Here is a 27762-nt window from a genome sequence, read left to right on the forward strand (position 1 = left end):
GGAAGTGGACGCGGAAACGCTGGGGGTTGGGGAGCAAGATGGGATGCGATGGTGGCACCATCCCCAAGCGCCATGAGCTGGTCAAGGGACCCCGCAAAGTCGAGAAGGTTCGAGGGGGCTGCGGGGGGCGCTGCCGGGAGCGCGGCCTGGGCCGTCGGGCCGGCCTTGTGAGCCTAGGCCCTGCCCGCGGCCGATGAAGAGGCCTTGGGAGGGCCTGGTGAACGCCGCCCGGCTCGCTGTGGTTGACGGTTGGCAACGGGGGGGAAAGCGCTTGTCTGTGGGTACCGCCTCTTGGTCTGCATCTATGGCGCTAGTGGCAGTTACAGCGGAGATCTGTGGCTGTCCTGGAGGGCTTTCCAGGCACAGGGCAGTCTGCCTTCACCTAGAGGGGTGGTGTCTGATGGTAGTTTAATAGTGTGGCCAGACTGGGCCATTTCAGCATTCCGTCTGCCTGTATTCTGAATGGTGCTTGGGCTCTTTTTGGCTGATGTTTTAGGGTAATAGATATACAATGGTATCCTCTGTGCGTATAAGTGGATGAAAGTTGGGGAAAATCTCACAAGAAGCATTAGAAAGCGTAGATAAACTTTGCGTGCTCGTGTAAAATAAGTAAATAAAATCCTTTTCCTCTCCACACCAGGCTATTGGAGTAGGTGTGAACCTCAGCCTTTCTTTTATGGCCTTATCTGTCATAAAATTTGTGGATTTAGACTGGAGGAGCAGGTAGCAGCCTAATATCCCCATATTTGCTTTTTTTTTTTGCTATCTTGGTCCTTACAGGGAGTGGATCTGGTAGTTGACCCAGGCAGGGGGAAGATGCAGAATTAGAGGGAAGAGGGCAATGGAGAAAATGTGAAGACCAAAAAAGAATAAAGAGGGAAAGGGACAGGTGGAAGTGCCAAAAAATAGGAAATCTGAGTCAGATGAGGGAGATAGGTCCCCAGTCCCATAATGCAGGAAAAGTTAATAGAGGTAAACTCTCAAAGCTGATAATGAATTTTGCTAAAAAGATTTGCTAAACCCATTTAATGGGTAAGCTTTGAGTGTAGAAAGTAGGTTTGGTAAGATACCTGCAGATTTGATTAAAGCTCCAAGTATTACTTGATTTTTATGGTTAAGTAATTTGCAAATACAAAAGCTATTTTTAAATCACGAGTATATTGTTTTTCCTTCAGGCTGACAAAAATGCTGAATTGGTGGCAAAATGGCACTACTGTGCTCTGAGTCAGGAGAAGTTGCGTCGCCCAATTGTGGCCTGTGAGCTGGGCAGGTATGAATGTTTCCTTATAGATCACTGTAATAAAAGGTGCTAATTTATTATTGAAAGAATGTTATGAGACTCAAATATGTTTACTAATTTTTTTTATATTGCAGGTTGTATAATAAAGATGCCATCATTGAATTTTTGTTGGATAAGTCAGCTGATAAAACTCCTATGACAGCTGCATTACATATCAAGAGCATCAAGGTAAACACGTTGTGTCAAATAGTGAAGAGTGCCATGAAAGGGAAAACATGCAGCAAGACCTCAGTTTGCTTGTCTTCTTAGCGTACACTAAAAGTGTTAAAAATTGCAAATCGCACTAAAAAAATCTTGGGGAATGTTATCATGGCTTAAGAATGATTATTAAATAGCTTAAGACTTACATTTTTGTTTTTCAGAATGTAACAGAACTAAAGCTTGCAGATAATCCAGGTTGGAGTGGTGATAAAGAGAGTATAAAAGGTGACAAATATGATGACATGCAGTCTGCCCGCTTCATATGCCCAGTGGTGGGATTAGAAATGAATGGAAGACATAGGTCAGTATTGAAGTTTCTGGATTTTGTTTTAAAAGTCATTACTGTGCTAAACGGAATGTAGAGTAGGTAAAAATGTTTGAATTAATGGTGTTGCAAATCACATGTATGCTCAAGCCTTTGTGGGGAATATTTGACTTCATTTCAAAAGGAGGGAATTGAGACTGCTAAGTGTTCTGTCTTTTTATATTCAAGAGGATAGATAAAAAATTAACCCTTTCATAAATTAATTTATACATGCAGTAAAGGAATACAGAGGGCAATGTTTGCAGAGAAAAAGTGACTAAAAGTTGTTTGGGGGCTTTACTGTGTGCATCAACTGAAATTTTAGGTGCTTAAAAATGTATTTTTATTGTTGTTTCTCTGTGGAAACTTGCATAAATCTGAAAATCCCTGAAAGTTTTTAAAAAGAACTTAAAACATTATTTAAAATTAAATAGAAGATTTGGAAAACAGATTTTGCTTACATAAGAAATTGATAAAACTTTGTCTTTATAGATCAAAGGAAGTAACAGAAGACTATCTGGTGCTGAAATCCTGTTTACTTCTTAGTATTTGATGCCCGAGATACCTTTTTGCATTAAAGGAGAGGAGCACATATATACACATAATAGGGAGGGCTGGTTATGTGAGTGGGAGATAATAAACACTTGAGTCTATGTACTGGATCCTGTACTGTGAGGATGGTGAGTCACTGGCACGGGTTTCCCAGAGAAGCTGTGGCTGCCCCATCCCTGGCAGTGTTCAAGGCCAGCTTGGCGCAACCTGCTCTAGTGGAAGGTGTCCCTGCCCATGGCAGGGGGTTGGAACTGGATGAGCTTCAAGGTCCCTTCTAACCCAAACCATCTGTGACTCTGTGACCTGTATTGACCTATAGCAAATGTACCAAAACATCTCAAAGAGCATTTGTCTTGCTAAGATCCACTTGAGAGATTGTCGTAAACCCATGATGAGTTACACCGAGAATGAAATAACAAAATGTGTTATGGTTTAATCTATTTAAAGATGCCGATACTTTGATTAGCTGCAAGAATTTGTAAAGAAGTTGGCTGTGTCCTGCTAGCTCATTGCTGTGTTGTTTCTGTGTTAAATCAGCACTGAATAGGGCTTCTTAAAAACAATTGTATGTCTTGTCGTCTTCTCTTTGAAGGTTTTGCTTCTTGAGAAACTGTGGCTGTGTGTTCTCTGAACGTGCTCTCAAAGAAATTAAATCGGAAGTTTGTCATAAGGTGAGTTTTTCATCAGCTTTAGTAGCAGTAGGGTCACATCTGACCTCCACAGATAGATACACAGATACATACATATGAGTGTATGTGTATGTACATATATATATATATGTACATACACAGTTGCATTCACATCCACTATTGTAAAGCTTGTTTTTTTAATCTGAATTTTGTTGAGGGATGGATGTAACTTGATTATTCAATGCAGGAATGAGATGGTTTGGCTAGTCTGATGATCTTATAAAAACTAAATGAATCCCACATGTTTTCTGGATTTCTTAAATAATCAGTATTTAGCACAGCCTCATGTTTGCGTGTAAATGTTTTCACACATGTTGATCCTTCACAATATTCAGAAGGACACTTTTAGAAATAGTGAAGTGGATATAATATAACTTAGTCTGTCATCTTTTCATTACTGGACAATGGGGGACAATGTTAACCACCCTGGAGAACACGTTTTAGTCCACATTTCCTTTGAGCAAAGTTGAAGAGTGATTTGGTAGATTTTTGGATATACACTGATGATGTTCTCGTTCTCCATTGGAACCAAGAAGGGACCAGAACTCTTCTAAATAAGATCATGGGGAACTGGTTGCTGTGTGTTCTGGTAACTTAACTGTTTGTATCTGAAGTGCTAATTAGCAGCATTCCCCCAGCACATTCTATGTTTATGCAGCAATGGGGCATATATAGTAAATTAACTGGAACTGGAATGAAGAAAAAAATAATAATTGTCTGTTATACATATGCTAGAAATAGAGTTTTTTAATTTAATAAATAGAATCCTCTTGTAATCCATGCTCTTTCAAAGCACAAAAAAAGTAAATGCAGAACGTTGGAATGTTGTAGATTGCCATACGCACATTTTTACTGGTCCTACCCACTGTATTTTAAGAATTGCAGTATTGTTTTTGAAATGAAAAGCAACCTGAGATCCATGTGGACTACAGTATTACTCTTTTCTTGCCACCTTCTGCCTGCCAGTGTGTGCCCAGATGCCCAGCCCTAGGTGCCCCTGCCACATCTGGACATAGAGGCATTATGTGACTTCAGAGAGCAACATGATGAGAGTAGTTAAAAAAGAATTTAACTACTGTATTTGCTTGTTTATGCTGTGTTTTCCATTCTTTTCAGCTAGCAGAATCTGTTTTCACTTCATCCCAGTGAATGAGGTTTATAGCATGGATATAAACTAAAGAAGTGTCAGTCTAACAGCTGTGTGCCAGTTCTCCACTACGAGAAAGCTCTTTCAAAACAAGATATTCTTGTGCATTAATTTTGTCTGTGAGCCTACAGAGCACTCCTGATAGTCTGCTAAATTGTAAACAGCAAGTTTCCCAAAGGACTCTGTCAAACAGATGCTGTAGTGATGCAATGAAAAATTTCACCAGAGAATACAAATACCCAGCAGCCCACACAACAGTTCTGCTCATATACCTTAAACAAGATCTTCTGAACTAGATAATGAGCATATATTTACATGCTACAAGGTGCATATCACAAAACGTTGTGCTTTGTGAAACTAGGTTGCTCCTTTTGCAGGCTGCCTGGCTTCGCTCATGGAGATGCTTACTACTTTGTGGGAAGCCCCACAGACCAGCCAGTTTTTTCACTGCTCTGTTTTCTTCTCAGGATTTTTTCTGTTGCAGCTCATACAAGAAATAGAGCAATCTGTTTGCGCAGTGATATGCAGGTCACAAAATAAGTGTTCAGGAAAAAGCTGAATTCATATAAACATTTAGTCTTGTTCAAGGAAATGGAAAACACCGAGATGAAGAATTCAGCATTTCCATAGTACTAGATTTGAAAGGCTTTATGGAGTCTAGGTACAGGGAGGATGAAGCAGTCTTTCTATTGGAGTTCTCTTTAAAAAAAAAACACATTTTGCCTCCACAGAAACTTACATAAAGAACTGACAATATTAAATACATGTATTTATCTGCTTTACTGGAATTGTTAAAAAGACTGTACTGGTACTAGGGCATGGCACAAGAATGTGAAACTGTCATGGGTGGAGGACTTTTAGTAAGGCAACTGTAATTGTGTGAGGCCTTTTTCTAAGTGATGTGCCTCCCTTGGAAGTAAACTGTTGTTTCTCAATTCACATCTTAAGTAGCAATATACTGAAGGATTCAAGTTGAAAAAAAATAACGCTAAAGTGAGAAACCCTAAGGCAAGCAAACAGTCAGACACTGTAGCAGTGTTGAGGGAGGCTTTGAAGGGTCTTGCCAAAATACTAAACTCCCTGGCCAAAGACTTTTTGAAAGAGCAATGAGAATGTTTTTATGGTGTTTTATGTTGGAGAGTGAGCTTGTTAGATGAAGTAAGTGCTTGGGACAAATTCTGAAGCTTCTAACTATTTGGACTGAAAAAGAGCTTTTTCTAAAACAAAGCAACTTATGAGTAGAAAGAAAATATGGAATACCTGTTTACACAGAAGCATAGTTTGTTTGAGCCATGTTTTTGAGGTTTTGTACAGCAAGAAGAAAAAATGTTAACTCTGTACCAAGTCACATGCTAAAATGTGGACAGGGCTTCCAATCAGCAGAAAGGGAAACAACTTTAATTCCAGATAAGAATTTGGTGCTATATATTCTGCACAGAAGCCCTGAAGATCAGTAGTTTTCTGCTGCCTCTTGCTTCCTATTCTTCAGGAAGAATTACATGCGACATGGCAATTGAAACTTGTACTTTTGAATAGGACATTCTTACCTGTTGTTAATTCTCCAACAGACTACTAAATGAAAAAAACCAGCAAGACTGTTTCTACTTGCTCTTTTTGTGTTTGATGGGATCTTGAAGGCTGTAAGTTAGTGCTCATCTCTGTTGGTCCATTGATTTTGGTGGGGCCCAAAGTGATTAAATGTTTTAGAATTTCTGTTCTAACTGGCTTCCTGGTTCTTCCATGGGCAGTTTTTGGTGCCTGCTTGTTTGGAAGTTGCTATTTGACAAAGTTATGCCTGTAGAAATGATGCAGTGAAAGAAGTGCCTAGGAGTGCATGGCATCTATTTAACTTCATGTTTTGGGGTTCAGAAAAGCCACTGTTGCCAATTGTTAGTGTTGAGTCCCCTGTCTAAGAAGTTACGATTGCTGTAGTATGCTAGAGGTCATTTGGAGATGGGACAGTGGTTATTGAATCTGCAGTGGAAGCCCTCTGGGGAGTCACTCTGGAAGTTAAGGAAAAGATTACATTTTAAAGCATAATTCCTTACATCACTTGAAATTTATTTTAGAATTGTTTTTGGAGTCAACAGACTCTTAATACACACTTGAAATAGTACCCTAACTATTAAAGTCTGCCATATAAAACAATCACATGTTTAACTTAGATACAGAGCTATTGAACATGTGCTTTTTGAAACAGAAATTATGTATGCATCTTTCAGATAGAGAGTAATGTGTATGCAGTATGTTACAGAGCACAGTTTTTCCTTGAACAAAGTCACTTTGACACTGCTCTTAGATCAATAGTCACCAAAAGTTAGTAAACATTGGCTGCTGAGATCTAAAAGTTGGTTGATATAACACGTACAGAACTCTGTGAATGATTTTTATGTATGTTTAAATGCTTTCAGCTTTTGACAGTTTTATTAATTTGTTTACCATTGTTAGAAGTAAAAATTATCTCAAGACTATAATGTGGTCATGGTCACTCAGTTTAATGTGTAGAATACTGCTTCTTAATGACTGACAATGGGGTGGTTCAGTTATGGATTTTCTGGGGGTTTATAGATGTAAAATTCTGTCTAAGATACAAAATCCTTTAGGAAAAGTGGATCACACTCCAGTGTGGTCAGACTGATCTGGGCAAATTCATACCTAAATTATATTTTAAGAGGGCTATTTGTGCAGATGTTTTTTCCCAGTTTGACTTGTTCAGTTTCTGCAAAATAAGCCCATGTTATAGAGCACCTTGTTACTGACTTTATCCTTCTAATTCAGTTCAGAAGCTATACACAACAATTGTTCTGTGTGATGCTGATGAAAGGTAAAAGCTGGATACTGCATTTGCTGCGCTTTGGAAGACAGCATGGAGTGGATTAATGCTGGCAGTGCCCTTCTGTGGGTTGGGAGTGGTTTGGAGATTAATTATGAATATTGCTATGATTAATACATGCCAGAGACCCATTAGCTTCACTAATGGTTTTTACAGGGGCTCTCCACAAGCTCAGTGTGAGCATGCTGCCTGGCTCTTTTTCGCCTTTCTTTTTTATTCCTTGTATTTCCTGGCATAAAAAAGGCATCTCCAGCAGTATTTAGCAACAGAATAAGTCCTGAATTATACATGAAACTGAATACCGGCCTTTGGGTTGATATTATAAGTTTTTATAACTAACTAGATTTATTTATTCTGGATAAATAGAAAGACCAGATGGGCTTTCTTTAGGTTAAAGTTCATTTGGAAGAAATTTATGTTTCTGGGAAATTCGTGTGGGAAAATGAGCAGTGCAGTTCCAGGAACCTGGGAATAAGTTTGTAGTAGGAAGCTTTCATGTTCTATTGCTGGGTTATTTGTTGATGTTTGTTTGTTTGTTTGTTTGTTTGTTTGTTTTGGAAAACTGCTTAATCTGTAAGTCAGTTTTCTTGTAAAAATTGACTGATGTTTTGGATGCATGTTGAAGCTTACATCTAAATTGCTCCTAGACCTGTATTAATACCTTGTATTTTCTAATCAAGTGAGCTTATAAGTAACAGGCTATATTTTATTAGTTGCCATCAGAGTTCAAGCAAAATAACTAGTAGTTTATTTGGGTTTGCTGGAATGATACTTTCATCTGCATTCTCACCAAAATGCTTCTAAAGGGAGATGAACAGTTTGAAACAACTTGTCACAATTCAGGTTTCTCCTAGTCTCTTTCTGTCAGTATCTCCTAACTAAAGACTTTTGGAGACAGAGTGTAGAGATGGTCTTATGAGACTTTTAATCCTGTGGAAGAGTTGTTATATTGTAGAAAAGACCACCACCTATATCCTGTTTCCTTAAATCCCCCATCTTTTTGGCTTGGTGTCCTTCATAGTCTTGAAGAGGCAGGAGCAGCGCTTGCCTGGAAAAGGGCTGATCCTTGTTCATTACTGTTCCCTGGTTATGCCTGTGTTGTGTATTGAAAAGCACTTCCTTAGTATAGACCAGCAAGTGGTGCTTTTGGTCTGCAGAAGGTTTGGGAAATGAGATGCTTGTCCCAGTGTTATTTCCAGTTGTTGCAGACTTGTTGCAAGGTCAGGGAAGTTTGATTTCCCTCATGTACACTGGGGTTGAAAGACTGCTTTCACTCCATTTTCCTTTGTTCCCTGGTCTCAACTTTCCTATGTCTACTTGCCCTAAGCCCCTGCAGAGCTTACAAAACAGGGACTTAAAGGATCACAGGATCTCTACTACTGTTTCTGGCGCACAAACATACACACACACACACACACACACACACACACCCTTTACATTAGGAGTAAAGCCTGACCAGGGCAGGAGTGATGTTGCCATGCTACACAATGAAATTAGAGATGCAGCTGGCCATGGAAAAAAGAGGGGAGAGAGAGACAACACAAACCAACAAAAAATCCTCAGTGAAATGGGCTGTGTCTGAAACCAGCTGTCACTTGCATATCTACAAGCTCTGAAATTTTAGTCATTCAGAATAATCTGGTTCATAATACATACAATAGACATGACTTTAATTTGTGCTTTTCTTTTATCTTTCTTTGGTCTTGCATCCATTTTATTGTTTTCATACTGGTTAGTCCTTTTTTTGCCAAGGACGCAAGGAACACGCATTTTTCCAGTTAAATGTATCACTTAAAGGATTATGAAATTCCCCCTTGTCTTTAGTAAATTATAGATTCAGACATCTCATTTTCTTTGAGAATTAACCCATTAATTGTGGCTGTTTATCTTACTGTAATAAATAAGAACTGTTTATTTCACTGGCAAGCTGGTAGTACAGTATTGTACTTATGCTATAATGCACAGAGTGAAGTCTATGGCTAAGAATGTTAACATTTCTGTCAGTATTTTGAACGCTTGTTTAGATGTTAGTTAAACTCAAACATTCAGCTTCATGTTGAAGTAGTTCTCTTCCTGAAAACGCCAGTGATCTTCGATGGGGACTTCTGCCTGGTGCAGTACTTTAAGCCTATAGCGTCTCTCTAGGCAGTCCATAACAAGTGGGTATGTTGCAGGCTCAAATTTGTTGGCAAACAGATGAGGTGACTCTATAATCCACTGCAAATCCCCTAGTCCGTAGACACAAATGTCTCTGATGTAATGACCTGCGAAGACAAACTGAAGTTATCTGAAAGCAGCAGAAAGTTGAACAGAATAATAGTATTGCTCTGTAGTGTTGTTAACAGAACTTTTTGATTTCACATAGAGCATCACAAAAATATATCTGTAGGATAATGCTAGATCTTAAACATGGAGGCAAGAGTTTGCTTTTGTATTTTACACCAATGGGTATGTTACTTCCAGCTCTGCTTAATACTGTGTTTCGTAGTTGGACATGCTGAAGTTCTGATCTACTACTATTTGGATACCTGTTTAACCATGCAGTACTTCACTGTGCTGAGTTGAGACAGTTAAACATTTTGTGGTTTTGCATGTGGTCAGCACTGTTCTTTATTATTGTTCCAATTGAAGAAGACTTAATCCAATGTTGATGAAAATGCCTGGCAGGCATGCCTGTCAGAAAAACCCCTATCCTTCGCTGAAAACCGATCGGTCAAGTTAATGCATTGGTAATCGGAGGTTGAAAGTAAGTTGTCAGTATATGGATACTGTGACAGTCTTTACAAGAGTATGTCAGAAGCTATTTAGATTGGATACACTGGAGTAAGGTGGCTTTCAGTTTTGATACTTCCAAAATAAGTTATATGTGACCAGTGAGGCACATTTAATACCCCCTTTAAAGCATAATGTGTAATTTGCCATTAATGCTGATCAGTGAGTCACATTTGAGTTCATTACTGAAATTCACATTACCTTTGCAGCCTTTGTGTATGGTTCCTTCTTGATCTTTCCATTTAATGGCTCGTATGTTTCCTTCCCAGTCTGCATGTGGTGTAGCCCCTGGAGCATCTTTAAAAACATAAAGTTCTGATAAGATTTCTTTCTACTTATTAGAGGGAAAATTCTCACTGCTGAAGACTTAACTGTAGTCATGTTCAGTATTTATTTACAGATATTTGCATCATTCTCAGCTTTATGAGTTTTAATTCCTTGAGAGCAAGAGCTTTCCTGTAACAAAACCCCCTCCTTTTTAATCAACATTATTCTAGCTAATGGTCTGCATGTTAAGTAGTACTTTTATGGAATCAAGCTTTGTTTCTTGGCTGTCAGATGTGACTTTCTGAAAGGGCGGCATCAAGGCTGGAGAAATTACCATGTTTATGCAATGTGACTCAGTTAAGCGGTGGTGTTAAGCTCTGAATTGGAGCTCACTAGCTCTCCATATCAGAGGCCTTACAGTGCTGTTGCTCCAGGGGTTATGCATAGTAGAAGTAACATACATCTTACCATTTAAGCGATTCAGTGTGACCCAGTAGTGTTCATCCGGGCTGTATGTGTCTCTTGACCATTCAAGCAAATCTTTTGCACGTGCATCAGTCAGTGTAAACTCTACAAATTCTTTAGTGAGTATGTAGTAAGCACTACCAAAATATATAGTCAAATTATATGGAGGTTTAGCTTTTGTATTCTTTGTTGGATACACGTATGACATTCCAGAATGTACGTACTCCTTGTAACTAACTTGTGTCCTATGTTTCATATGAAGTGGTTGAACTACCCCAGGAGTCATATTTTTACCATTCCATTTACTTTTAATGTATTGTATAATGTCTTTGTTTGTTTTAATGGGATAATCTTGCCCACATAGATTAATAACATAATTCCACTGAATTTTGGAACGAACTAGATCTCTCATGCAGTTAATATCAGCTTGTAATCTTGAAAATCCTGCGTAAACAACATTTTCTCTTTTTGAGGAAAGAAAAATATTTTCAAAACAATTGACGATGTTTTGAACAGCAGCTTTATAATCCTGTGATGACTTCTCATCAACATGTATGCAGTAAATATTCTGAGGCATATAAATAGCTCTTAGCAGCTTTACAAACATTTCCAGCTCCTTGTGAATTGTAATAATGTATGCCAAGGAGAAATTCCCTTCTTCATCTGACAGTGGTCTTGTGATAAAATGCAGTGTCTTCAAAACCACAGAGCAGTTGCATGAAGTCTGAATGCAGCTGAGTATTTTAGGTTGGTAGGTATTCTGGCAAGAGTTTCCAATTTTAAAGGCAGCAGTTTTCCCTGCAAAAAGAGCTGAACAAAGCTCATCCGGGTAAAATCCACACTCTGCTATATTTGCATTAAATTTTTGTTCATTTGGCCCTTCAGAAAGTATATCCTTCAGGTAGATGAAAGTGTAGATGAACATGCAGACAGCAATGCAGAGTAAAAATCCTGATTTTGTTGCATCAAGTGGGTTCATCTTCTATTTTCCAGATACTGTCTTCTCATTGTAGTTGAATTAAGTGTTCAGTTTATCTGAAAGAAAAAGTGAGATAGAAAGATGGAGAGAACCTTTTATAATTTATTAATAGGTGACATGTTAGTGATGTATCTAAATGTTGAGATTACTCTTTCCAGTTACTAGGAGGAACTCTGTGTGCCCATGCTCATGCTGCAGTGTACTCAGCCCTTGGATATGGTACTTGCAGAGCCATGAAGCAGTCTTTCTAGGACAAACAAAATTATCCAAAGAACCAAAAATGGCTTTTTATGGTTCATTAGTTGATCAAGGAGGAGGGCTAGTCCATTGGATACAGCCTTCTCCTCTGAGGCCAGGTATGTCTCAGTGGGTGAGTCCGGTGATGTGGGTTGGTCAAGGTCTAGCTTTAGAACAGGGCAGATTTGTGAGCACTGTGTGCTGGGGGACAGCTGCTGCTGAGATTTCCTGAAGGCCTAAGAAACCTTAAGTTCTCCCAGAGGACCAGAATTAAATAAATTAAATCAGCAAAAAATTTATTAAACAAGCAAAAGGAAGAGACTAAAATGTAATCCACAAAATACACTGGGTTTTATCTTTATGCAGGCAGCAAATGAGATTTTTTTTCTCTGCCATCTTTGTATTAGTGCTTTGGAAAACAGAACATGGCAGACAATCATTTCTTATTTTTAGCATGTGTGCATATCGAGAGTTAAGTGCATCACTGCCAGGGTTAACATTCAGATAACTGTAGTTTACATCAGTATAGGCACAGGAGTTTTTCCATTTGATTTTTTTTTTTTTTTTTTTCCTCTTCATGTTTACCTTATTGAAAGTCAGAAGAATGAGAGTGCAGCGGTACTAAATCCCACAGCAGTTACATGGAGGCTTTATCCTTGAAGCATTTGGTATAGAACTTCCTAGAGAAAATACCGGGGTGGAGGAAGGGTTCAACTGCCATTAATTGTAAGAGTTAAATTAAGACATTATTTTTCTTTGTTCAGTGAATTTATTTACTGTATTTCACCTGTAAACGTTTCATGCTTTGCAGCTATCAACATCACAACATACTTGGTTTTACATAGGGAAAGAGAGCAATCTGCGTTTATAAAGAGTGCTGTTGTGGTTAGAAGGCTCTGGGGTTTTCATTAGAAAGAAGATGATAATTCTTTTAATGAAAACTCAGTATACATCAGTCTTAGAAGCTTGAAAATAAAGAGGGCATTTTCGTTTAAGTAGTAGAAATGAGACATAAAGTTCAAAAAGCATTAAGGATACAGCGTTTGAACCAAAGAATGGATACTCTGTATTACCACAATTTTAAAATCTTATTAGGCTTTTGGGAAAGAATGTATTTATTTAATTGTCCTTACTGGTATGCACTGGATTTCATGCTGGAAGAATGCCTCTTTTCCACTTGGCATTCCAGAAAGTGGAGTTGAATGTTAGGTGGAGGGTTCACCCATTTTTGCCTGTATGTTCTGTCAGTACTGCTCATCAGTCTGTGTTGGATGAATAGGCCAAAGAAAAACATTAGGAAATCAGGTCCCAGGAGAATGTATTTTTCTTCATGGCTCCCAAGGGATACATTTACCGGGTAAACAAGCTTGATGTGAGTCTTTGATTCCTTTGAAGAAAAGCTTCAGCAGATCAAATCCATGTCAACCTTTTGGTATTGCAGAAAGGAGGAGAAAAGGAATGCCACCAAAAGGTGAAAGCCAGGGGTTTGCAGTAAAAATGACGTACGCCAGTGCTGTGGCCTGCTACCAGCTGACTGCTGGAGCCAAGAACAGATTTGCATATGGCCATGATGTGCCCAGTGGCAGAAGTTGGGAAGAGGGAGTGTCTGTTCGGGAAGCACAGATTTTCATGGAGTCAGAAAAACTAATTCCAGGAGGAGCATTGAGGTTGCTCTGAATTAATGAATGTGATGAGATCCCTATGGTATGTCACAGGGAATGTTCATTCTGGACATAAAAATTACACTGAAGGCACTGGGCAGCTGTAGAAATAACAGGGACTTTATACCCGCTTAGAATATAGAACATCTGTACATGATGATGTACATGAGCATGCTCATCGGGTTTTTTCCTTAAATACAGCTTTGTGGACAGGTTGCAGAGGATAGTTCCCTGGGGAATCAAGCTGTTTGTATCACACACTTAGATTTTTTTATTACCCTTCAGGTAATAGCTTCCAGGGATGTTTCAGGTTGTTAAGTGTTTACTATGGATTTTTCCTATTGAACCATGAGGTGTTGAGAAGCTGTATTTTGCATGGCAGCATGAAAGTACACAAACACCATGCTATCAGGTAGGAAGAAATAATTCCTTCTCCGGTGTTAATATGTTTCTAGGGAACGACTAAATGATGAAGCCTTGTCTATGAGAACAGAACTTGACATCTTTTAGCCTCAAGATGTATTATAGAATGAAAGCATTGATTTTTCTGTTTTTACCAGATCTAGAGCTAGAATTGGTGCTGTTAGTCCAATTGCATTTGAAATTTGCCACTTAGAAGAATCCTTTAGCCCCTATGCTGTTGTTTCCTGTCAAGGACTACACTACTGTATTTCTTCCTGCCCTTGAAGAGCAAGGTGTCATACTGTTGAGCAGATCCACTGTCCAGACATAATCCAGTCTGTGATATCTTGCCTTTTAAATTTTATTATGCAAGAGTGCCATTATAGGTATTTATTGTTATCAGAATGCATTTGAAACTCAACCTTTTCTATGTTACAGACATTTTCTAAGTCTGGAGGGTGAAGTTGTCTTAATTTTTAGAAGTGCTGAGAGTAGTGGCTGACACTTTAGGGATTTTCAAGCAACTTTGTGATTGCTGTTATGGATATTACTTAACAGAAAATTGTTGTTAGGCTAAGCTCTTCCACCTCAATTAAATAGGTAAACTGGAGAAAAGTAGAATTACGTTTATGCCTGAAAAGAAGCCTGTGAAATATCTCAGTTAATCCAGACCCCATTAGCTGTGTACTTTGCTCCGCAGTTCACAGTAGCAAATCATTTTACATTTTGCAGTTCCTTCCTGCCACAGTGTTTTGGGCTGGATTATTTCACCTCTAAATACTCTATTTTGCCTGTACTCTTTGTATTTGCTTAATATTAAAGCTTAGATTAAAATGTAAGCTTTGTATTTGCTTAATATTAAAGCTTAGTTTAAATTGTAGTTCTTAAAGCTTCATAATTCAGTGAACTAAACAATTTAGGAATACATCATTTTTTTAAAAAATGGCTAAAAGGTATTAACTGCTCCTTCCCAAATATTTTATGTCTGTTTTTTGTCTGAAAGGGGTTTATACAGGCATTAGTATAAACATTTTATGAAGAGGTGAATACTAATTTGGTCCTTTAAAATCTAAATGTTAAAAGTCAGCGCTTTTAACTGCTTTTTACTTTGCATTTTTGCTTCAGCCTGGGGAAGTGTGCTGAGCCTGCTTCTGTGTTGTGATATATCAAGTAAAACAAAATTTCTTCATCAAACCTAATTAACCCTGCCTTAGAAATGTAACATTATTCTTCCTTAAAAATAGTGTATTGGTGTTTACTGGTATATACTCAACAGATTTATAGAGCTTTTTCCTGTCATTATTTTTTGTTTTCATTGTGTATTTGACTTTATAACAGTTCCAAACAAGTACTATGAAAGCTATTTAAACCCTTGAGTTAGAGGGTATAAAAATGAAGTTGAACAGAGCATAACAAGTATTCCTAAGTACTGTGATTTTTATAATGCAAACGACACCAATAGTAATGACCTCCATCATACACTACCTCTATGACAAAGTAAAAAGGAAATGAAGTATTAACCTTATGGCACAGTTGAGTATTTTAAGTGAAATAATTAAATATTTCTATAAATATAATAATTAAATATTTCTGAAGTGAAAATATTTGATTTACAAAAATAAAAATGTGTTTTAATAGAGGAATAGTAGAAATCTGAAGCCCTGCAATCTTATTTATCCAGTCTTACCTTGTATGAAATTAGCCAGGAGACGGCAGCATCATAAAAATAAATGGAGAGTCCCATTGTCCTTCAGCAGAATTCAGACGGTGTTCTTCATTCTGTCGCTTGTGTGGGGATCTGGTGTAAGTGAAAGGGGTTAAACATTAACGGGAATGTTTTCATTTAGGGCTTCATCTGGCTTCCCGCAATGCTTAGCATATTTATTCTGCAGTAATGCTGTTTGGCTTCAGAAATTTCCTCTGCTTCACAGTAATGAGTGAAAACTTTAGCTTCTCTAAATTCTGTTGCCACTCTTTCTCAGACAGCCTTTAAAGGACCGAAATCAGACTTTCAAATATGTAGAATACATTGCTGATGATTATAAATAGTATTGCCTTACCTCAGAGGCTTTAACCTCTGCACTGCTAACCGAGCATGCTGGCTGATGAGAACTGGGAAAGAAACAGCCCTCTCCTCCTCCCCCGAGTTCTTAACTGTTTGCTTGCTGAAACTTTCCAATTTGCAGCAAATAAATATAGCAAAGAAATGCCTCTGGTCATTTCTAGTAGTTGGAAGCTTAAAAGATAAATGAAATGCCTCATTCTGAAACAGAATAATACTACTTTTATAAAGATTTTTAGTAAGTGAAAGGCTCTTAATAAGTGAAAAGTTAGCATCTGAAATTTGCTGGAATTGGAAGGTTTGGGGTTTTGGAAGCAAGTAAGAAGGCTGGTGTATTTTGGACATGTTCTGATAAAAATAGCATGTTGGTCAGAAATAGAGAGAAAAACCTTGAAGTAAATTAAGGCACAGCTGCAGGTGTGGCAGTTACAACATTATCATTGACTCTCGGGGAAGCTCTGTGAATAGAGGCTTCTGCTTGGACAGTGGTTTTGTAGGAGATGCTACAACTGCTGCATGAAAGTTTGTGTTCTGTGAATTAGTATGTAGGAGACTTTCCACTTCTCCCAAGTTATCATTTAGTCTTTGACCCATTGTATGTCTGAGTAGGGTGGCAATGTCGAAAATTGTGTTTGTCAAATATTGTACTACTGTAAACATCTAGATATACAAAGATACTTGCCTGCTTATTTGTAAGTCAATTTGTAATGACTGGAGTAGTCATGGGTGGAGTTATATCTTAGATGCTGTACCAAAAAACTCCTAAATTCACTGTCAAAAGTAGTTGGCCTCAAAAAATGAAGTACAGTTATTGTCTTATGTAGCTGAAATTTAAGAGACAAATGTAAACTTTAGAATTCAGGAAATCATTTTAAACTAAGATTTCATTATTACTAACAAAAATCATGTGTTTTATTCTCTGAGAAAGGTAAGAAACTATCCTACCAGATTAAAATGACTTGAAATTTAGGTCTTCATTATTTGAAAAAGTAATTTAGCTATCTCTTTTACTAGTTTAAAAGATTAGATTTATGTCAAAATTAATATCTCCTTTACAGCTCGTAATACCTTGAATCTTATAAGTTTACGCCTTTGGGTTGTTTTCTGGTTTTTGGGTTTGTTTTCTTTAAAGTTGATATTGTGTGTGTGTGTGTGTATGTGTATACACATGGGATATGTAGGGTATGTAAATTTATGACTGTCAGACTTCGGAGACTTCTTGATCATATTTGAACAGCCTTTAATTCCGTGATGCGAGCATGTTAAGCCATTTAGATATAAGCAATTTTGAATGCACTTTTATAATTGGACTCTGGAAGGCCTTTTAGACAAAATCCTTGCTGCTTGTTCAGCATCTCCTTCAGATAACATCCCACTCTTATTCAATTACAGACCGAATCTTGCATTCAGATCTGCAAGCTGCTGGTCTAATGCTTTTGTCCATTCCTGAGTAGTCTCCAAGTTCAGTCTCATTTAGAAATATCTTCTATTAAAGTGCTACAAAAACATAAAGGAACTACAGCAGGTACCTTCCTATGTAGTTAATGTCCCAATATAAACAAGGTACAGCAAGGGAGACCCTGTGATATCAGACATACACCCCAGAAGACTTTAACCTGAAGGAGCAATCTTTCTAAATTTGCAAAACTGACCACTTGTGTTCAGATTCATTTTGAAACAAATTTAAATACATTTTAAAATCCATATTTAAAATTAAATACATATTTAAATACATTTAAATAAATGTGTTCATCACCGCAGACTGCAGTCAAAGCACTGTCCCTGTGTCCTTTCATTTGTTTAATTCCTACTGCAAACCTTTGTTTAGAAAACAGAAGGGTAGTGACAGAGGTGGGGTTATTAACTGATCTTCCACATTAACAGAAAGCTTCTGGATTTAACAAAATAACAAAAAAAAAAAAAGGAAAAAGAAATTGAGATCTTAGAAAATGTTATAGTCAATGTACTGACTTCGCCAACTGATCAAAAATGTGCACAGTGAAACATTTGTGTCTTCAATCATAAAGCAAATGGGGAATTACATGAACCACATTACATGCATTATCCAGATTAATTACAAATATACTTTGAAACTTGGCAGAGTCTAATAGATCAGATGACTGACAGTGAGGTAGCAAGGCTGGGTTAATGAATAATGCTGCTTTTATGACCCCTTTTCATCCCCAGAGTCATTTAAAAAATAATCTTTTAAATAGAAAAAAAGTCCAAACAAACCAGGTTTTGCTGTCTAGTGTTGGGGAGAAAAATTCCCTCATGCTGTCTGCTCGACATGCAGAGGAATAACACCTTTGTCATTGTTCCTAGTCAATGCAGAGGAATAACACCTTTGTCATTGTTCCTAGTCAATGCAGAGGAATAACACCTTTGTCATTGTTCCTAGTCAATATAAAGAAACTGCTCCTGTCAGATGTTACTCCTTGTGTTGAAAGACAAATTCACGGCATAACACTTAGGTCTTTATGAAATGCATTCATAACTAAAACAATATTTCAAAGTAATTTAGTGTTTTGGTTTTACCTATGGGGTTCAGAAAATTGAGTAGATTGTAGATAGGAGTACTTTGTTTAATCTAGTCCCTGTACATTTCATGCTAGTAAGACAAGGAACCCACGGATGGAAAATACACAATGGGACCTTTCCTTTAAAAAAAAAATAATAATAATTAAAAGTGTTGGTACTCATAATGAAATAATTTGCAATTTTTGTTACTAATGGTACAGGCTTTGGACAAGAACAAAATATTTTCCTATATATTTTTCTTATAGAGTTTTCTGTGCAGATTGATATGTGAGCTGCTTTTAAATTGGTTATCAAAAGGTCATGATTCACTAGTAAGATGAGTATTTATTCTACTTTTCAAGAAGGAATGCTGCCAATTGGTATTATTTTGCTCTGTGGTAAAATCAACTGAGATTTTCCCTTTGACGTTTTAAGTGAGAAGATGTGTTAGACTGTATTAAAACAGAACTATTGGAAAAGACACAGCGGCAAGTGGAAGGGCTGGAGATCTCCTTGGAGAGCTTAAGCACAGTATTAATTCTAGCAAAGGTCAGCCAGCATACAGACCTTAAAAGTAATACTGGTTTTGTCCATTTTTTTTTCCTTTAAGTGTGGTGTTCCCTTTCAAGAGGAAGATGTGATTATCCTTAATGGCAATAAAGAAGATGTGGAAGTATTGAAGAAAAGAATGGAGGATAGAAGACTTAAAAGTAAATTAGAAAAGGTAATATTTTTATATGTTGTTTAAAACAAAATTGAAACAATTCTTGCCGGTAATGCGGTCTGCTCTTAGATTGCATAGTTTTGCTAACCTTTGTGCAGATGGAAGGATTTACTCAGTCAGCTGTGTTGTATCAGTGCTACTTTTTAAAGTAATGGGATTGTGAGCATATTTTGCTAATAGCTTATTGAAGTTGTATGTACTGAAACTGTCTTGAGTAGCGAGCGGTGTGTAGTGCTATGAAGATCACAGAATTCAATGCCAGCTATGCTTCGGGTCTTTCTTAAAAGGTCTTTCTTGAAACGAATAGAGATTGTATTAGTTAACTCTAGTAATGAGCAAAATCTTAACCTGATGGCAGGTTATTAGTTGTTTGCTCTCAAAGTATCCTCTGAGGCCAATGTCAGAAACAATACTGGGGTATGTAGATTCCTGGTCTGATTCTGTAAGACCACTGCTGGGAAATTTTTACATACTTTGTGGTTCTTACAGTCCTGGGTGATTACTGGTGATGCTACTTCCTGCCACAGTGTCGAGGTCTTTGCATTTATTTTTGGTTTCAATCTGATGAGGCAAAATGCCATGTAAATAAAGTTGCTGATCTACTCAATGCACTACTGTGTACTACTCTGTGAAGTAGTAGTTGTTTTGTGGTACAGTACTGTCAAATGAAAGTTCTGCATAAGGGACTTCTTTCAACATTTTTGTGTTGTTCTGAACTGGCATTGCTGCTCTGGAGGATGACAGAGCAAGCAAAAAGTCAGTGTTGACTCAGTCCAGAGAGCAGGCATATTTGGTTGACTCTCAAGAGCATGAATCTGACACTTTCAGCCACAGAGACTTTAGATGAAGGTCGATCATCTCATCCCTATTACTGCACTTAATTTTGCCTGCCTGTAGGATTAGATGGCATACAAATGTTTTCCTGGATTGTTTTGAGACAAATACTTGTTTAATTTCCTATGAGCACATAATTCCTTCTTGTCATGGGGTCTTTATACATCAATACACCATCATTGGGCCTGGGCAATGCAACAAAAGAATGGTTACCCATACAAGTTCTGCTATTCTTTTTCCTCTGTGTTTATAGCCTCTGCATTTAGTATCCTATAGCTTTTTGCGTAAAAGCAGTACTGTAAATCTCTTCAGATGTTTGTGGGGTTTTTATTCCCAGTACTTTATAATTAAATGTTTTAAAGAATTTTACAGATAATTTGATGATAGAATATTGGAGATCTGAGTAGATGAGTAATCAGCCCCAAAAGCAGTGGTTGGTTGTGCTCAATTTTCATTAGGAAGGTAGCCCTGACAAAGCAATGATAGCTTTGGTTCAAGTAAATTGGAATAGTCTGAAAGCTGGAACAAAGCTTACACACAACAAAGAAGTACCACCTAAGTGTGGTGTCCAGTTGTCTTTTACAGTGTTGGCAAGGTCGCTTATGGTGGCAGACAAAAGGAAATCATGCTTTGGCCTGAATATACCTTGGCTGAATATGCAAATATTTTGTGTTTGCTTAGTGGAGGCTTACAGTACAGGCAGGTACAGTATTTGCAAATCTCTCAGCAGGTGTCTTGCATTTCATCCTCAAGTTTTCAAGGTTTTTTTTGCAGTTCTGCCTTCCTTGCTGCACAAGCTGATGTTTTTGCAGCTAGAACCAGTCTTCTCTGCTGTCACTGGCACTATTCACTTTAATCCAAGATCTGTGAGCTGCAGTCCTGATATTGGAAGACAGTTTCTAGTTTTGGGTCTGTTGGCACTGCTGTTCAGGTGTTTTCCTCCGTTCCTTTTGGCAAGGAGAGAAAGGGGACCAGCTGTATTTGGAGCATGAAGTACAAACTCCTTTCATTCATACCCATGACACAAATTATAAGGAAGGCACAGCTTGCACTAGTGTAAAAATTTATTCAAGCTCAACTATGTCATATTATAATGAAATACATATAATGTATATATACTTCTATATAATATATATGCATACATATGTTTAAAATCTCATATTTCAGGTGCCAGCTACTGGAGGTAACTTTTCTTTGTAAAGCACCCTGAAAAGAGGTTTTTCATGTGCACTGGAGGATCAGGAGATGAAAGTTTGCTTTTTAGAATAGCAACCCTCTGCCACCACCTTCTGGCTAAGCTTTGCAGCAACGTGTGGTACAGCATTTTTTTTCCCTCAAGCATTAACCATATTCTTGGCAGCTTGGCTTTTGCTAATTTTTATAACACATTTCAATTTATTTATTCTCTTTGAGTTTGTGCAGCTTTCTTGACATATGTACACCATTCCGAATGTATACAGTCATCTTTTGTAATAACAGTGCCAATGACTGCTTTAACACATCTTTTTCAGCTTGGCATTTATGTCATCAAAGCCATTAATGGGATTCTTGTTGCTGTTGTTTGGGGTTTTGTGTGCTTTAATCTGGACAAATATAAATTAACTTGGAAAATCTGGTTCACAGATGCTTTTAAAAATTTTAGATTAACTATTTGCATCTTCCCAAGTAGTCCTGCAGCAAAGGCCCCAGTTACTGAAAGTTACCAGCAGGAGGTTTTGTGTTAACTAAATGAAATCAAGTGGATATGAGATGCAGGATTATTCTGGTTTTGTGTTTTGTTTTTATTTTTAATTGAAAAATCATAGAATCACAGAATGGTTTGGGTTGAAAAAGACCTTAAGATCATGTAGTTCCAACCCCCCTGCCACAACCAGGGATGCCTTACACTGGACCATATCACCCAACCTGGTCTTGGACACTGCCATGGACGGAGCATTTACCACTTCGTGGGCAACCTGTTCCAATGCCTCAGCACCCTCACAGTAAAGAACTTCTTCCATATATCTAACCTGAACTTCCCCTGTTTCAGTTTGAACCCATCACCCTTGTCCTATTGCTACAGTTCCAGAGTCTCTCCCCAGCATCCTTGTAGGCCCCCTTCAGATACTGGAAGGCTGCTCTGAGGTCTCCTTGCAGCTTCTCAAGGCTGAACAGCCCCATCTTTCTCAGCTTGTCTTCATATGGGATGTGCTTCCTCCCCTGATCATTCTCATGGCCTCCTCTGGACTTGTTCCAGCAGCTCCATGTCCTTCTTATGTTGTTGTTTCCAGTTAACTGTTCTGTTTAATGTCATTCAATTTACTGTCCTGCCATGTGGGTTCAGAGTATCAGATTACCTTAATGATAACACCCTCCCCTGCAAAGCATACAAACCAAAATACTGCATCCAGTTTAGTTTTGGCCTGCAGAATGTTCTTTAAGGTAACTTCAAGGTTCCCAAGGTTATTATTTTTTCATATAGAAATAATGCAAAAGTGTGGATCAGTATGGTGGAAGGAAAATTTCTGACGTGTAAGACATAAAAATGTAACACCTGAAGTTGTGTGTCTATCAAATACAAGTTTGGAATTGTATATCCTTTGGGTACGTTACCAGATTTCTGTTTGTGTTGTTTCAGAAATCAAAGAAATCCAAGTCAGCAGAATCAGCTTCTCAGCAAGGTACCACTGAAGGTAAAGTCACAGCTCCAAATTCTGTGTAGCCTTCTGAGTTGTGAAGCAGATTCATGATCCCTTCTTTTTTTTTTTTTCTTTCATAGATTCTCCAGGTCCGTCAAAGGCTAAGGATGGAAAGGAGTGTATCAGTTCCAGTTCTGGGGAAAAGAGGCAGGTTACCCTCACCAAAAGTTCAGGTTGGTGTTTCTTCTTCAATCTAAGTTTGAAAAACCTGGGAAAACAAATAGTTCTGTTTTGAAAAAAAAAAAAAACAACACTGCAGGAGAGATCCTTCTCTGGCTATTTTGTACCATAGGTTTGAGAAGCTACCCGCTCACTTCTTGTCTTCAGGGCAGCCATGATGTCATGGCTCAGTTTTTCAAAGAACCCCCTCTTTCAAAAGTCTATCCTGAAAGTGTGCCTTTCCAAGCTGAAGTAGGAAGTTGCCTTGTGAACATGCACAGATCTCCTTGTTCAATAGAAACTATACTCAGTTTAAGTCTTTGTTAGAGCTTTGCTTTAAAATCTGTGAAATCTACAACACTGACTCTGCAGAAAGTGTATAATGGCTGCTGTTTGGTTTTCCGTATTCTACACAGTTTGCCTTTGTCCCAGCTGCTGTCTATCATCCATCCTATACTCTGAGTAAATAATTCACAGAGTAGGGACTGACTTCTTGCTATAGTCCTAAAACAACAGGTTCTCTGCTTGTGCTTGTGACTGGCAAGTGCTGTAGTGATGCAGATAACTAATAAAAATAATAAATACTTTTCACCACAGTGTATCTTTTATTTTTTCACTCTGAAACCAGCCAGATCTTCTTGTCTATGCCATTCCAATATTGCTTTAAATTGGTGGGAACCAACTTGAATAAATGAGATTAGAGATTCTTACTTACGCAGTGATATAGTCGAGGGTTTGGTATATCTGTTTTATTAGCTAGGAGGTAGTGTGAGGAGAATTGGTAGTTTTCCTAAAGTACAAGTGGTCGAGAAATCTGTTATGGTAGTTTATTTCAGTGAAGTGTATTAAAATGTCCCAAGCTAACAGCTTGACCTTTAGTCCTCCATTTTAGCAGTGGAATGTAACTTTGGGACGTACTGATGTACTTATGCACCTCATGCAGCTATGAGTAAACTCTGCAGTCCTGTAGTCCAGAGGATGGTGCCCTCTCTCTATGATATTACAGAAATTATGTCATTTAATGTCTCCAGTGTTTTCATTCAGAACTATAGGAATGGGTCCATTTTTAAAGTCAATATGAGCTTTCCATGTGGAGTATTCAGTTATGTACATAACAGCCACAGAAAAATTCAGTTTGAAGAAACTAAGAATATTTAAACAATGAACTGTAAATAAACTATGTGAGCAGCTGGGAGAATTTCCATCAGAAATGCCTTACCTGCTCCCTTCTGTCAGTTCTTATAAAGGATAGACTTCTAAGAATATTGCATTCCAGAGTATTGCTCTTGGATATTTAGAAACCTAGTAATTCTAATAATAGTTTATGTATCTTTGTCTTCCAAGAGTGTAAAAGAAAACATGCACCTTTTGAAATGTCAGGTAAATAATTTATGTTTCTGGCAGCAGTTATATTGGCCAGCAAGAGGTTAAGAGGAGAGAAGGGAAAATAAAGGAAGATCTGTGAATTGAGGAATGCCAGTAGCATAGGAATTAATTTGTGAACATGGCACCCTAAGGTTTCTGGACTTGCAGCATGCATATTCATTCTTTCAGATCCAGTATTTGGTAATTCTTTCCAGACAATTGTTGGTGACATTAAAAGCAGCATTCTCCAAAAATAAAAAGGGTCTGATCTATGATGATTCAGGATTGCGCATGCAATTCCTCTGACTCCATGCAGAAGTCGGAGATAAATCTGTTTTCAGACAGGCTCCCTACTAGCTCTTTACATGCTGTTTTGCCAGAGTTGAAGTAAATATGTTGAGTTTCTGCAGACTTTTATGTATTCACTTCTTTGTGCAAGAGATGGCATGTTCTTTTTAAAATAGTCCTTCAACTTTGGAAAACATTTAACAGTTGTTAAGAAGAGGTTGGGGGAGCGGGGGTGTAGCAATAGATGTAATACACTGAGAGAGATTGTATCAGAAACAGAGGGATGGGCATTTTCCTATCCCAAATATGAAATTATGCAGGCCATTGTTATTGGTCATAAATGACTCTGCAAAGAATAAAGGGAGGAGAAAGATTCCCTGGGGACAGTATGTCACAAGTTTAGCTTTTGTCATTTGATAGCTAATTTCTAAATAATACTTCAGGGTGGTGGAATACTTTCATGTTTCTTAAGACAACAGTTCAGAGCCATTTTTCATGTAGAGGGATAAATGTCAATACTGCATTACAGTGCAAGGGATTTACACAAGTAGGAAAGAATTCCTCCCTCTCCAAGATTTCTAAATGCATTTTGAGCATAAATTCTAAAAGCTGTGAACGTACTTGGTGTTGACTATGGTTATGGGATATATTTGCAATCGCCTTGAAAAATGTATATACTTAATCTCTGCACGCATTATTTTTTAATACCTTTTTCCATCATTATTTAAATACTTTTATTGGTTGTAAGCTTTTAAGCCTGCTTCATTCTACTCCTTTTTCTCTGTCAGATAATGGAAATTCATCTGTCCCAGGAAAAGTCAATAAGGCTTCTGCTACTACTACGAAGAGATCCATTGCGGACAGTGAGAAGTCTGAAGCATACAAATCTATTTTTACATCGCATAGCTCAGCAAAACGTTCAAAGGAAGAGTGTTCCAATTGGGTTACTCACACAGCATACTGCTTCTGAAATAATGATGAGCCTGAATGTAACATTCATTACTGCTTTTCTTCCCTAAGGCTTTTTCTATAACTGATACAGAACTTTTGTTGTAATCTGATGCTATCTGGGTTTATGCAGTTTGTAAACTGTTTATAAACTTATGGATAACTAGCAAACTTGCATTAGTTGCAGCTTCTATTACGTAAGAAATAGATCCCCAGAACCCATGCTGTATCAGCAGACCTGATTCTAAAATGGATTATCCGCACATAAATTTTTCTTCTCCCAGTTGGATGCTGTCATTCTTACTCACAGCAGCTAGTGTCCTCAGTAGTAACAGTGAGAGGAGGAGGATCTGCCTACTGTCCTCTTGTGTTATCGTAGAATCAAGAAATGATTGGGGTTGGAAGGGACCTTAAAGATCATCCTGTTCCAGCTGCCTGCCACGGGCAGCAACCTCTTTGTCTGCAGACCAGGTTGCTCAAAGCCCCATCCAGCTAGGCCTTTAACAACTTTGGGCAGCCTGTTCCTCGCCACCCTCACAGGAAACAATTCCTGCCTCATATTTGATATTTGCTGCAACTACAATTATAGTTTTCAATGTATTAGTACAGAAATTCACATTTTTTGTAACTTTCTGACAGCTAACTAGGTAGAGCTAGTATGTTTCTTAAAGGTTCTATAAGTATTTTCAAGTAATTTGCCTTTTGATGGAGTACATGAATGGATAATAATGAAACTGTTTGTACAGCATTCTTCTTGTACATGTTGTTGTAGGCTGTTTTTAATAACCAAGTATTCCCTTGTAAATCGCTATCTACAAAGATGAGCCTGCGATAGCTTTCTGGGGTTTCCCCAGAAAGGTTTTGAGGGTTTTCTTTTTGGGTGTGTGTTTTAAAGTTAGAATTACCAGGTGTGAGCTTTCTTTTTTCAGAGGATCAGAATACAATGGAACAAACTTATGAGTTTCCTTATTTTTCTGCTGAAACAGTAAGGTTCTGTGTAACTCTGAGGAGCAATTTGCCATTTTGAATTTGGCAGCTTACATGAAAATACAAGCATTTGCACAGGGTGAGAGAGAAATGAGTGGTGACAGAACAGGAACAGGCAGATCTCAACTGGCTTTTTAGGGAGAAATAAGTGGGCACCAGTGTCAGGGGAATCAAATCCACTGGTGACTGATGGAGGGAACCGTGCCAGGCTGGATTAGCTTTTGCAAACGTTTCTCTTGCACTTTGCAGGCAACTGAAATGTGCTGCTTTCACATCTGTAGCACACATTTCTGACATAAAGCTCTTACCAGGAAGCAACGACTGCTTGTTACAGGAAGATGCTAGGTTTAGTACTCGCTCAGTTTTGCTTTTATATTTATACTTTTGATCCCTGAGATGTTGATTTAAATGAAACTTGCTCTTGTTGTGTGACCATAATGCTTCATGGTCAGTTGAACTGATAGACAAGTGCTTATTTGGTCAGTGCTACAACAGAATAACTTTTTATGGGCTTTCCTTTGCCCCTTGTATTCTTAGCTATTTTCCAAAGGCAGGAATTCTTTTAAAATGTTAATGTTCCATAGCAGTTCCATAGCAGCTGAATATTTAAATCCAATAATAACGACATGAAATGACCAGAGAGAGGGATGGAACCCTTTCACCTTCCTCTCTTCCTCTGTTAAAATACGCTTTTATAATCTTGGCACAAACTAACCAGAATAGAAATGCAGAAAGTAGGAGGCTTGTAAAACCGCTGCATGATGTTACATTGTTACCTTGTGCATGAAAATGATTCATTATCCTCATAATTTATGTTTAAAACTGTCCCCATTTCTAATTGGCAATAGTGAATTGCAGGTTCAAATGCTGTGTTTACAGTTGTGTAGGTGGTCTCCATGATTCAGGTGTGTTGAATGAAACTGCTAGGATTTTATTATTATTTTGATAAGTATAATTAAAAATTGGCTTGTTGCAGAATTTGTATGGTGGTAAGCAGTTTTGGTTTCCGACGATGGGAATGCCTATATACCTCACATCAAACAGTTTGAGGTTTACTTGAGCTTCCAGGAAGCACTCAGCCATGGTTTGTATGCGTGTCTAATAATCAGCTTTGTTCTCCTTGTTCTGTATTCTTTTCCACTTCATTATTAACCTTTATTAGTTGTTAGTTACAGATAATGAAATTACTACACTAAAAGATATACTGTAGTAAGGCCTTCTTTTGCAGTCTAATTCTGTTTTGACAGTACATGTTAAAGTCCTATTAGTGCTTTATAGGAATGCATTATTCTTCTGTTTAAATCGGTTGTAAATCCTAAGAGGAATTAACTTAATTCTTGTGATCAAGCTATTACTTTGCTAAAGAATACAACACAACATAATATGCA

At 37.8% G+C, this 27762-nt stretch overlaps 2 protein-coding genes across 7 annotated transcripts; one reads left to right on the forward strand and one right to left on the reverse strand.

Moving 5' to 3' along the window:
* Nucleotides 1-27762, forward strand: RTF2 (replication termination factor 2). 3 transcript variants are annotated; one of them, XM_057406328.1, is made up of 9 exons: nt 1-107; nt 1176-1270; nt 1375-1468; nt 1663-1802; nt 2950-3028; nt 19002-19115; nt 22567-22621; nt 22708-22800; nt 25228-27762. In XM_057406328.1, the coding sequence occupies exons 1-9, from the start codon at nt 39-41 to the stop codon at nt 25407-25409; spliced, it is 921 nt and encodes a 306-aa protein (XP_057262311.1). In that variant the 5' UTR covers nt 1-38; the 3' UTR covers nt 25410-27762. The 3 variants fall into 3 exon arrangements, with proteins under 3 accessions (XP_057262311.1, XP_057262313.1, XP_057262312.1); XM_057406330.1 differs by having other exon boundaries at nt 22567-22609; XM_057406329.1 differs by lacking the exon at nt 22567-22621.
* Nucleotides 8670-15944, reverse strand: LOC130597616 (beta-1,3-galactosyl-O-glycosyl-glycoprotein beta-1,6-N-acetylglucosaminyltransferase 7-like). Of its 4 annotated transcripts, XM_057406324.1 has the most exons (7): nt 15870-15944; nt 15497-15607; nt 12880-13008; nt 12332-12426; nt 10534-11565; nt 10000-10095; nt 8670-9290 (listed from the first exon to the last, which is right to left on the reverse strand). In XM_057406324.1, exons 5-7 carry the CDS (start codon nt 11507-11509, stop codon nt 9064-9066), a joined length of 1299 nt encoding a protein of 432 aa, XP_057262307.1. In that variant the 5' UTR covers nt 11510-11565; nt 12332-12426; nt 12880-13008; nt 15497-15607; nt 15870-15944; the 3' UTR covers nt 8670-9063. The 4 variants fall into 4 exon arrangements, with proteins under 4 accessions (XP_057262307.1, XP_057262310.1, XP_057262308.1 ...); XM_057406327.1 differs by lacking the exon at nt 12880-13008; XM_057406325.1 differs by lacking the exons at nt 12332-12426; nt 12880-13008.

Source organism: Pezoporus wallicus, unplaced genomic scaffold (genome assembly GCF_028554395.1).
Source record: "Pezoporus wallicus isolate ANWC-B61680 ecotype Strahan unplaced genomic scaffold, APGP_CSIRO_Pwel_v1 contig_6783, whole genome shotgun sequence".
NCBI classification, from domain to species: Eukaryota; Metazoa; Chordata; class Aves; order Psittaciformes; family Psittacidae; genus Pezoporus; species Pezoporus wallicus.

Bases quoted from the DNA above. Each gene is read 5' to 3' on its own strand.
- LOC130597616 (XM_057406325.1), bottom strand. From the start codon at position 11,509: ATGAACCCACTTGATGCAACAAAATCAGGATTTTTACTCTGCATTGCT. The intron at 10,096-10,533 runs GTAAGATGTATG...ATGTTTTTAAAG, and splicing joins CACACTGAATCGCTTAAATG to ATGCTCCAGGGGCTACACCA. The intron at 9,291-9,999 runs GTAATGTGAATT...TTGTCTTCGCAG, and splicing joins CATACACAAAGGCTGCAAAG to GTCATTACATCAGAGACATT.
- RTF2 (XM_057406328.1), top strand. From the start codon at position 39: ATGGGATGCGATGGTGGCACCATCCCCAAGCGCCATGAGCTGGTCAAG. The intron at 1,803-2,949 runs GTCAGTATTGAA...TTCTCTTTGAAG, and splicing joins GAAATGAATGGAAGACATAG to GTTTTGCTTCTTGAGAAACT. The intron at 19,116-22,566 runs GTAATATTTTTA...GTGTTGTTTCAG, and splicing joins TTAAAAGTAAATTAGAAAAG to AAATCAAAGAAATCCAAGTC.